At 40.2% G+C, this 12,260-nt stretch overlaps 1 protein-coding gene across 2 annotated transcripts in view; it reads right to left on the bottom strand.

Moving 5' to 3' along the window:
- The window catches only part of stard8 (StAR-related lipid transfer (START) domain containing 8), a 49,021-nt gene that overhangs the window by 30,160 nt on the left and 6,601 nt on the right, over positions 1-12,260 (bottom strand). The window contains exons 1-2 of one of the 2 annotated variants that reach the window (XM_041885919.2): positions 5,635-5,922; positions 1,684-1,755 (exon numbers count right to left, since the gene is read on the bottom strand). In XM_041885919.2, coding sequence (XP_041741853.1) covers positions 1,684-1,755; positions 5,635-5,677 — 115 coding nt within the window. In that variant the 5' untranslated portion in view covers positions 5,678-5,922. Of the gene's footprint in view, positions 1-1,683; positions 1,756-5,634; positions 5,923-12,260 lie in introns of those variants that run through there. The other variant, XM_041885918.2, reaches the window with a different exon arrangement.

Here is a 12,260-nt window from a genome sequence, read left to right as displayed (position 1 = left end):
TTATACTGTTGGGTGATTTGATCAGGTTCTAGGAAAACACGACCAACCTCTGAGGTCATAAATATTTATATATTTTAAACGCCAGGGTTGTGGGTTCGATTTCCATGGGGAACCAGCACAAAAAAATATATGAAAATGTATGCACTCACTACTGTAAGTCGCTCTGGATAAGAGTGTCTGCTAAATGACAAAAATGTAAATGTCTATGATATAAAATTATTATAATAATAATATAATATGCCATTTAGCAGACGCCTTTATCCAAAGCGACTTACAGTCATGCGTGCATACATTTTTGTGTACGGGTGGTCCCGGGGATCGAACCCACTACCTTGGCGTTACAAGCGCCATGCTCTACCAGCTGAGCTACAGAGGACTACATTCATGCCAACCGGGCATGTGCAGACATTCATTTTGAGACATGCTGCCTGCAGTCCTTGGCAATGCATGTATTTTATACAGTATTATGTAGTTGCGACTAAATCAGCAAAAGTATATTGTTTGACAAGCCTTCACATTACTGATCAATGGCTGGATGCTATGGACTCCAAATCTCATTAATTTTTTACAACAGTTTGATTAAAACTGTAAAAAGTGGTTACAAATTCTATGTGGCTCTACGAGGGGCTATTTTGTGTGCATAGGGATATTAGAGAAAGAAAACTGTTCGTCACACAACATTCCAGAGGCTTCTCATTTCCAGCTTTTGTTTCTCTCTACTTCCCTTTTGCAGAGGCTACACTGTTAGGAGAGGGTGCTTTCCTTACATCTGATGAGTACTACCTCCTGGCATTTAGAACAAAGTTGATAAACAATTAAGATAGGCTGAGAATAAAATGTAGTACCAAAAGGAGATGATTTGTTAACACATACAGTACCACCAACCAACTGCAAACATAAACAACGTTTAGTCAGAATGCCTTCACTCTTTTCTTTCACTATAGCTTCTATTGACTGGCAGTGGTGCATTTCCTACATTTCTAATTAATGTGAATTATCACTAACATTGAACTTTGGGACTTTTCCAATTTGCCAGACTTTGATCTATGATTTACCTGTCGAGTTCATTCTCCATAGAATATGCATAGCAACAACCAGCAAATTGAAAGAAAGCGATTCAGTCAAGAATAATCAGATATTGCAATTCAATTAGCTTTCAACCATGGGGATAGCTTGATAAGAAGCCTGCTGAGCGGAGGGAAATAACACCGCTCATTGACAACTTCTGCATCATTTACATTTTAGTCATTTAGCAGACGCTCTTATCCAGAGCGACTTACAGTAGTGAGTGCATACATTTTTCATACTGGCCCCCCGTGGGAAACGAACCAACAACCCTGGCATTGCAAGCGCCATGCTCTACCAACTGAGCTACAGGGGACTAAGCCTACCGTCAGGTATATTTTGTTACCCAAATTTAGCTCTAACACCCTCTAACACAGTACAGTAATTGGTGATGGGAGATGATTACATTGTGTAAATAGTGGCAAATGTGGTTTGTTTCATATCACTATAGTACTGTGCATGCATTGATGAGCTAGACGTTAATGGATGTAAACCTTTCTTTGTACTGTAGGAGCTAACCAAATACAACAAGTCTCTCTGGACCATAGTTGTTATATTCACTTGGTTGAACATAATAGAGTCTAGAGTCCATAAACCACAGGGACAACTATTGATTACCTTCATAGAGCTGGGCATATTGCGGAAATCCAGCTGCCCGCAGCCAATTACAAGCTTCTTTAGCCTCCAGTTCTGAAAAGGAGAAAGGAAAATGCATAAAGATACACAGACACATGTATTGTACTACAGTTTCAACCTAAGTACATCTTCTAAATGAAAAGTTAGGTGGTTGCTATGACTTGACTTGTTACATAAAGCCAGAAGTTACGCAATAGTTTAACTTTACATATTTCTCCAACCAGATTCGGAGAGCCTGATAGAAGGCAATGGTGACGGCCAAATGAAAGACCCTAATGCACAAAGGCAAAGCAGAGGCTTATCTATAAAGTTGGTTTAGCATTTTATTTTGTCTTTCTACTTTCCACAGTTTAACAATACTGTCACTACTGGTGCATGACATTGGCCTGACAAAGGCAAAAATTAATTCATAGAAACTAAACACGTCTGGGTGGGATATGTGGACGCACTGACATTACTGCCTCCGGCATATTGTCAATGTGGCCTTTTAGCAATATGGTTGGTTCAGATTACCTCGTATGTTGCCAGGTGGTTAATAGAACATATCCTCAGAAGGTTACAAATGAAGCCCATCATGAAATTCAACCCATGCCTTGAAAGTTCTGAAAATGGTTAAGATCGCAAAAATGTACATTCATCTTCCTGCTTAGTAAATATTTCATTTGTAATGGTTTACAAACAAGTAGCCTACAGCGTTGGATTTTTAATGGAGAGACAATTGATAGATTGTGTGTGTGAGGACCTCTCTCCATATGAATATAGTTTCTCTAAAAGGTAATGAATGGACATACAGTAACCAGTGAGCCTTTCACACAAAGACCAGTTTGCTGTACTATAGCCTACTGTATGTTTGACTCACGTCTAAATTGTCCCTCTCTTTTCCTCTCCGGGAGACTCCACCTCCTTACGACATTCCTTAACTCCCATACTCCCCGAGTTCCGACTGGATATCATAACTGAGGCCTGTGTTCCCAAGCACCATTACTGTTTCACTGTGCTATCCACCAGGGAAAGCCTGAAACTCCAGCAGTAAAAGAGCATTTGTGAAATAGGTCTTCGCAACACCAACTTTCAGAAGGGATAGAGCGGTATCTGAACAACTGCCAAATTACCAGTCTACTCAGTTATTCAGAATCACAATTGATATCAAAGGAACATGAACTAAATCTGTGTGGCCTATATCATTATTGAGATGGTGAGTGTAATTGTAAGGAACCTCTCATTAATTCATGAGTTCCAAGCTAAAAGACCTGTGAGCTGTGCGGGTCCCCGGGGAAGCCATGCTTCCTTCCCATGTAGATATCTCCTCCCTAACTGCCCTGCCCTACAGCAAACTGGCTCCAGGAAAAGGCCTGTTGTAGCCTATATGCAGACTCATTGGGATTACTCATTGAATACATACTAAACCAGTACAAGCCACCCACTGAAACTAAAATAACTACATGACATACACCATTGAGACTTGGTTAGCCTCATGCCCTCTTAGTTCATGGGTTTCTATCACATATTTAAGCCAAACTAGCGGAATCCTCTATGCTGTGAGGTCAGTAAGCAACATGATTAAATTCCAATAGGAAAGTCAAAACCTAAGACACCCAAGAAGAAAAACCAAGAAACTACTACAGCGACTGACGTTTCGAGGAATCTCCCATTGGTATGTCGGAAAGCTCCTTCACTGCAAAAATATCCTGCCTCTCATCTCTAAAGATCGACTGTCCCTTCCCTGTAATTAGTCAGAGAAGCAGCTGGGAGGCTGTTGAAACCTCAAACAGATTTGCCTTGAGGCAAGTGCAGCATCCTGACCAGCGCTACCATCTGGTTTTCCTTCTCTACGGTGTTCATTTGAGCCGCCTGCCAATTGGAGTCTTTCCCTCATGCTGAGGCTTGAAGCCCCCCTCTGAACCTTGACACCATCAGATACCTGAACAGCTGAGACTTGGGGAGTATTAACAAGTCGTCATTCAGAGCTCCTTACAAGGGAACACTGATCATGTTCTCCTCTGACTTCTGCACTTCACTGCCACCATCAACAAGCTTTACAGCCGTAAGATAATTAAGTATATAATATGAATGCCATACTGAATTTCTACAAGTGATGATTGAATTCATTAAATTGGCAGCAGATGTTTACAAAAAAAAGAAAGGGATTTTCTGCATTCGTGTAAATCATACTACAGTTGAGACACTTCAAAGACAGTATTTTCATTCATCAGCACTTTGAAAGTTGGACAGAAGGTGAAGCAACACATTTTTATGAGACTTGTTGCTTGATTAGATAGCGAGTTTTGACCAGTCACGTTCTATAGATTTTATAACTGTTGTGTCTGAATGTAAATGTGGCTGTCTCTTCAGGGGTCGGGGGTGAACAGAAAGGAGGACTATTGTTCTGGTGGTGAGAGGTGAGCAGGAGGCCTGCCTGCCTATCTTTCACCTGCCTGCCTGTCAAGTTAACTGGAAGGTTAGACAGGGAAGACCTGGTTCTCTATGAGGGAGCAGAGTGCTGCCTTTTTTTCTAGAGTGAAGTGAAGGTTAACCACAGAGCGAGCTGCTGTTTTCCTGTCTGGGTGTGAGGTGAGCAAAGGGGCAGAACGGTCGGTACCCATCCCTGGGTTGGGTTGGGGGAGAGAGCACTGATCAGGAGAGGTGTCTGTCTCGCTGGTGGTTGAGGTGTTGCTTCTGTTTAAACTCCTCATCTGAGGAGCAGATGGTTTGACACCACAGAGAAAGAGAGAGAGACATGGTGGGGCAGGCTGGGTTAGGGTGGATAGGAGGCTAATGGCCGACAGGAAATCCCCAGCACTAGGAGGGAGTGTTGACACAAAGGGAGACGTTTATACCACAGTGTCCTGAGGGGCTCTGCATATTTTATGATAGAGTGTGTTCTCTGTGCTGCTGAGGGCATCAATTACTATATAACCCATCGTTTACATGCTATCTAATGATCATGTTCTTCTCTGACTGCTGTACTTCTCAGGGCATTTCTGAGGACCATTAAAACCAGAAAATAAAATAGGCAACATTGTGATTGGCCTAAAAAGCCTTGCTGTGGTACGAGTTCCACATTCTCCAATGTAATTTATTACCTAAAAATCTCTATGCTTGTGCCTTTTTTCATACCATTTATAGTTTTTATCCATTTTATACCTTAAAATTTAATTAATGCAAATGTTATTATAAATGCTTTACCATAAACACAAGAATAACACCGTGGTCCCAAGATAGAGAGGGGATATTCTCTCAGTAACCACAAATCCCTGCATTCCCATTTCTCTTTCAAAACTGAATAATTGGTATTGTTCGCAGGAGATGTAAGGCTGCCATTGTTTCAAACCCAACTTTGCAATGGACGGCTAAGCTACCACAATGTAAGCCATTGATCACCAAGGGTTCAAAGCCCACACGATCAACAAGTCTTACTGTACATTTCCATTTTATTAAAATTCCATCAGGATTGAGCGTGTGTGGTGACATCAGGAGTTCAAAGGTCTCATTCTCTCTACACTGTGGATGGCTTTAACATTATGGTTAGGCATATAACATTATAATATATAATTACGTAAGGTAAAAAGCTGTATAATTGTTCACTACAATGGGCTGTAAAAAATAATCAGAATGTATTCAGAAGTAGATACAGTTGAATAATGACTCTAAAAAGAGAACTTCTTTAGAAGAAAGAACATGATGTTTTTCAAAGCACATCATAAGCTTTCTAAAACATACCTTTCATTCTATGTTTTTAATTCTTAATCAGTAGAATTTTAATAGATCTTTCAGAACTTTTAAAAATAAGAATTAAATCAATCATATGGTCTATCTAAAATGTCCCTCTCTTTTTCTCTCAGTGGGTCTCCATAATATACTGATGTAAATTAATGTAAATAAACTAACTAAAAATAAGATGATATTTTCAGAAAGGATAAGTCTCATACTCACCATTTTTTCCGAGCAGTTGCTGAAACTTAGTCCGACCACTCATTAACAAATAAAAAGGGCATTGAAGCCCAAAACACTCAACAGTAGCCTGGTGGTGGAGGTCAAAACTTTACAGATTCCATAAGTCATTGAGAGTTAGTTACACAAATCCAAGAAGAAAAGTTTCAAGCAGGCAAAAGAAACCAAGCAGGGGAACAGAAGCCAGGGATTCCAAAGAAATGGCCACTTTTCTATTTGCGAACAACTGTACCAGCCTAACTGAACCTGCCCTTCATGACCCCATTCATGTTGAAAACCATCTGTTTCCTCTTGAACAAATGTCCCACCTCAGACACCCCACCCCCCTCCAGGAAGGCCATACCATTTGAGCTAGTGAGGGGGTGAATTACAGGCTTTCCAAACTCTAACACAGCCTTACAAACCACAACTTTAATACAGAAAGATGACTCATTTCTTCCTTTCAAACTATAAATGATGGCACAATTATAATATGTTTTATTCTTTTTACTTAACTACCCTACATTTAGGCCTAATACTGTTTCACTGACTAGCCTTTCAGAGCTTCAGTAAATAACTTTCTTGTTTAACTTGTCAAATCTATGACACCTCTAAAATAGTTATTTCAACTCTTTAAACATATCTCTGAAGCTGTCACAAATGCTATCAAACCAAACATGATGTATTGTAGGCTGTGTGAGCTCTGTTCACACAACAGACTTGTTGGAACAAGCCAACAAGCCAGATTTGAGGAGAGGAAACAATATACAGTGCCTTCAGAAAGCATTCCTACCCCTTGACTTATTCCACATTTTGTTGTGTTACAGCCTGAATTCAAAATTGATTAAATATATTTTTTTCTCAACCATCTACACACCATAATGACAAAATGAAAACATGTTTTTAGACATTTTTGCTAATTTATTGAAAATGAAATGCAGAAATAGCTCATTTACATAATTATTCACACCTCTGAGTCAATACTTTGTAGAAGCACTTTTGGCAGCGATTACATCTGTGAGTCTTTCTGGGTACGTCTCTAAGAACTTTCCACACCTGGATTGTGCAATATTTGCCCATTATTCTTTTCAAAATTCTTCAAGCCCTGTCAAATTGGCTGTTGATCATTGCTAGACAACCATTTTCAGGTTTTGCCATAGTACAGTCGTGGTCAAAAGTTTTGAGAATGACACAAGTATTGGTCTTCACAAAGTTTGCTGCTTCAGTGTTTTTAGATATTTTTGTCAGATGTTACTATGGTATACTGAAGTATAATTACAAGCATTCCATTAGTGTCAAAGGCTTTTATTGACAATTACGTTAAGTTTATGCAAAGAGTCAATATTTGCAGTGTTGACCCATCTTTTTCAAGACCTCTGCAATCCGCCCTGGCATGCTGTCAATTAACTTCTGGGCCACATCCTGACTGATGGCAGCTCATTCTTGCATAATCAATGCTTGGAGTTTGTCAGAATTTGTGGGTTTTTGTTTGTCCACCCGCCTCTTGAGGATTGACCACAAGTTCTCAATGGGATTAAGGTCTGGGGAGTTTCCTGGCCATGGACCCAAAATGTCGATGTTTTGTTCCCCGAGCCACTTAGTTATCACTTTTGCCTTATGGCAAGGTGCTCCATCATGCTGGAAAAGGCATTGTTCGTCACCAAACTGTTCTTGGATGGTTGGGAGAAGTTGTGTTGGTACCATTCTTTATTCATGGCTGTGTTCTTAGGCATAATTGTGAGTGAACCCACTCCCTTGGCTGAGAAACAACCCCACACATGAATGGTCTCAGGATGCTTTACTGTTGGCATGACACAGGACTGATGGTAGCGCTCACCTTGTCTTCTCCAGACAAGGTGTTTTCCGGATGCCCCAAACAATCGGAAAGGGGATTCATCAGAGAAAATGACTTTACCCCAGTCCTCAGCAGTCCAATCCCTGTACCTTTTGCAGAATATCAGTCTGTCCCTGATGTTTTTCCTGGAGAGAAGTGGCTTCCTCGCTGCCCTTCTTGACACCAGGCCGTCCTCCAAAAGTATTCGCCTCACTGTGCGTGCAGATGCACTCACACCTGCCTGCTGCCATTCCTGAGCAAGCTCTGCACTGGTGGTGCCCCGATCCCGCAGCTGAATCAACTTTAGGAGACAGTCCTGGCTCTTGCTGGACTTTCTTGGGCGCCATGAAGCCTTTTTCACAACAATTGAACCTCTCTCCTTGAAGTTCTTGATGATCCGATAAATGGTTGATTTAGGTGCAATCTTACTAGCAGCAATATCCTTGCCTGTGAAGCCCTTTTTGTGCAAAGCAATGATGACGGCACGTGTTTCCTTGCAGGTAACCATGGTTAACAGAAGAAGAACAATGATTTCAAGCACCACCCTCCTTTTAAAGCTTCCAGTCTGTTATTCTAACTCAATCAGCATGACAGAGTGATCTCCAGCCGTGTCCTCGTCAACACTCTCACCTGTGTTAACGAGAGAATCACTGACATGATGTCAGCTGGTCCTTTTGTGGCAGGGCTGAAATGCAGTGGAAATGTTTTTTGGGGATTAAGTTCATTTTCATGGCAAAGAGGGACTTTGCAATTAATTGCAATTCATCTGATCACTCTTCATAACATTCTGGAGTATATGCAAATTGCCATCATAAAAACTGAGGCAGCAGACTTTGTGAAAATTAATATTTGTGTCATTCTCAAAAATGTTAACCACGACTGTACATTTAAGTCAAAACTGTAACTCGGCCACTCAGGAACATTCACTGTCTTCTTGGTAAGCAACTCCAGTGTAGATTTGGCCATGTGTTTTAGGTTATTGTCCTGCTGACAGGTGAATTCATCTCCCAGTGTCTGGTGGAAAGCCTGTGCTTAGCTCCATTCCGTAAATTTTGTATCCTGAAATACTCCCCAGTCCTTAACGATTACAAGCATACCCATAACATGATGCAGCCACCACTATGCTTGAAAATATGGAGAGTGTTACTCATAAATGTGTTGTATTGGATTTGCCCCACTTTTTTATATTACTTTAGTGCCTTGTTGCAAACAGGATGCAAGTTTTTGAATATTTTTATTCTGTACAGGCTTCCTTCTTTTCAGTCTGTCAATTAGGTTAGTATTGTGGAGTAACTTCAATGTTGTTCATACATCTTCAATTTTCTCCCATCACAGCCATTAAACTCTGTAACTGTTTTAAAGTCACCAATTGTATGTGTGGTGTACAGAGATTAGGTAGTCATTCAGAAATCATGCTAAACATTATTATTGCACACAGTGAGTCCATGCAACTTATTATGTGACTTGTTAAGCACATTTTTACTCCTGAACTTATTTAGGCTTGCTATATCAAAGGTGCTGAATACTTATTGACTCAAGACATTTCAGCTTTTCATTTTTTATTAATTTGTAAAAATGTCAAAAAACATAATTCCACTTTGACATTATGGGGTATTGTGTGTAGGCCAGTGACCAAACCATCTCAATTTTATCAATTTTAAATTCAGGCTATAACACAACAACAGCTGTTATCATATTGTAGAGCAACACAAGTTTAACCTTCCACATAAAGCTCTGCAATAGCACACTATATGATGGCATACTCTTCATAACTGTTTTCAGATAAGCTAAATCTACCCTAGGAAAGGCCATTAGGGCCTGATATTCATGATCAGATCAAAGTTCAGAAGCAGTTTGGAACTTTCTCTCTTTTCATTTTCCATTTCTATGACTAATCCATGACAGACATTTCCTTGCATCCCGGCAGATGGGCTCAGAGGGAGGTATGGCCTTCCAGGAAACTACAGTGAATATGTAACACAGACAGCAAAAGGAAAAGGTGTGGTACAGAAGAGCTGACCTCTCAGGAAATGTGTTGTTAGAGGAGGCTGGTAGACTAGAACATGTAATAATGTCATAATCCTCCTAAACACAGGTCTGCTTCTCTGATCGTTTTCATTGCGTAATTATACCTTACTTTCAAAAATATATACCCTGCTGTAATATTCCAGCACACAAACATGCAATATGTACAAACGCTCACATTTCACACATGGGTCATAAACCTGCACCTGCTCCTCAAATTCCAATTTTGGAACAGAATGAGTAACTACAAATCAATCATAGATCAATCAAAAAGACCAGACCATACACTGTTTATATCTCTTCCTCTACCAGGATGACATGTGCCCAATACCTCACCACCATTGTCATTCCTCAGAGCGGGTAGTCCATGTGATGCTGTGTGCCCACCTAGTGCTTGACTTGGGCAAGAGCTCACCGGAGTTGAGCACCAGCACCTCAAATAATCTACTGCTTGAGCTCCTGCACCTCTTATAGAATATCCGCTCAAAAGTATTGTGGAACTCCTGTACCTAAATAATAAACAGTACCGGCATCCAAAATGAGTACCGTCACCTATTTCTGTCAAAGTCAAGCACTGGTGCCCATCACATGGCTGCGCTCGATGTCACACAACTTTCCTTCACCCTCGTTAGAAAACAATACCCTCATTTAAAACATGCTGTGTGTCTGTCTATGCATCTGAATAATGTTTGTCTGAGGGCACCTGAAGAAATTATATATAATATATCTGATACATCCTCTAATTCTTGTTTCATCTCAACAGGATTTCTCCTTTTTACTGAGTGCATCGCCTGCCCTAACTACTGAATCATACGACCTCTTACTATACTATAGGACAATTTGTGCAATGCCTGGTAGTATTGAACATGCTTTGTCTGTGATATTATAGAGGAGAAACACTTTCACAAGAGGGCTATAGAATAGGGACAATAATCAACAACATTTCCACATGATTGCAATCACCTTTCAACTGTCAGAGAAAACCATAAATAAGAGGTGTAAATTATAATGTTCACCGGATAGAGCCCTTGCAATTATAGCTGGTAGGCCTGCTTTGCAGTACATGTACATTCTGACATCAAGTCCTATGCATGAGACTAGGACATTATCCACCCATATAGTTTTTTACCTAAACATTGAAGATATCACTGAAAGTAGCAATAAGGTAATTTAAGTATTTGTTTAAAGGAGACAATTCTAATCTCTTCTAGATCTATGCTTTTTTAGAAGCTCTAAAATATTTTATAGTAGAAAAATCACCACCCTCAGCCCTTCACCATGTTATTAATGGCACTGGGCTGTCTCTAGGGAAACCATGGCCTTTAAACCTGTGCCTGTGATTGGAGAGCAGCTGTTGCTTTATTAAGCCTATCATATCTCCAGGGCCTCCCACTCCTCTTTCTATTCTGATTAGAGACAGTTTGCGCTGTTCTGTGAAGGGAGTAGTACACAGCTTTGTACGAGATCTTCAGTTTCTTGGCAATTTCTCGCAAGGAATAGCCTTCATTTCTCAGAACAAGAATAGACTGACGAGTTTCAGAAGAAAGTTATTTGTTTCTGGACATTTTAAGACTGTAATCGAACCCACAATTGCTGATGCTCCAGATACTCAACTAGTCTCAAGAAGGCCAGTTTTATTGCTTCTTTAATCAGCACAACAGTTTTCAGCTGTGCTAACATAATTGCAAAAGGGTTTTCTAATGATCAATTAGCCTTTTAAAATGATAAACTTGGATTAGCAAACACAACGTGCCATTGGAACACAGGACTGATGGTTGCTGATAATGGTCCTCTGTATGCCTATGTAGATATTCCTTTAAAAATCAGCCGTTTCCAGCTACAATAGCCATTTACAACATTAACAATGTCTACACTGTATTTCTGATCAATTTCATGTTATTTTAATAGACAAAAAAATTGCTTTTCTTTCGAAAACAAGGACATTTCTAAGTGACCCCAAACTTTTGAACGGTAGTGTATGTCCTGTTTTCAATTAATCTTTCTTACTTTCCTGCTGCAATAAAGTTCGCTCGGAACATTTAAATGTGCACCTTCCAAGAAAGGCATGGCACACGATGCATAGACTACTACAGTACTCTCTGGTGTGGTGTGGGATATTAAGTTCATGGCTATAATTGTCCTTCAAATCATGACGCCTAGCGGACTTAAAACAGCAGTGTAGACTTCTACTTTGAAGATGAACAACAAGTGATCTTCAGTCAGAAGCTAAAATAACCCATGGCCGGAATTCAAGAAATTGTATGTTGGTATTTTCATTTACATTACATTTATATCATTTAGCAGACGCTCTTATCCAGAGCGACTACTGCCTTTCACTGTGCATTTGATTTGCACTGCAGAATTGTCTAGTAGGCTACTAGACTCTATAGAGGGAGCTGACACTTGATTTAGAAATTGTCCATCTGATTGCGTGGGCTGAATGACTTCTCAGCCAGGTTTGCCATCAGAACTAAATGGGTCACAAGTCACGCCACGGGGCTGCCACAAGTGTCAATCCTTCTATCTAAGACACACTACGGTGGTGCAAATCAAATGCTCCTCTGAGAGTGCCATCTAGAGTGCTACAACCAATGATGTATATACATTTTACATTTTAGTCATTTAGCAGACGCTCTTATCCAGAGCGACTTACAGTTAGTGAGTGCATACATCTATATATATAGAGAGATTTTTTTAATACTATAAACCCTGGATTGCTGATGCTATGTTTCGGCCAATGAGAGGCTTTGATGCCACCGGTCGGCCATAT

The sequence above is a fragment of the Coregonus clupeaformis genome, chromosome 9 (genome assembly GCF_020615455.1).
Source record: "Coregonus clupeaformis isolate EN_2021a chromosome 9, ASM2061545v1, whole genome shotgun sequence".
NCBI classification, from domain to species: Eukaryota; Metazoa; Chordata; class Actinopteri; order Salmoniformes; family Salmonidae; genus Coregonus; species Coregonus clupeaformis.
This window is presented reverse-complemented; position numbering and strand designations above follow the sequence as displayed.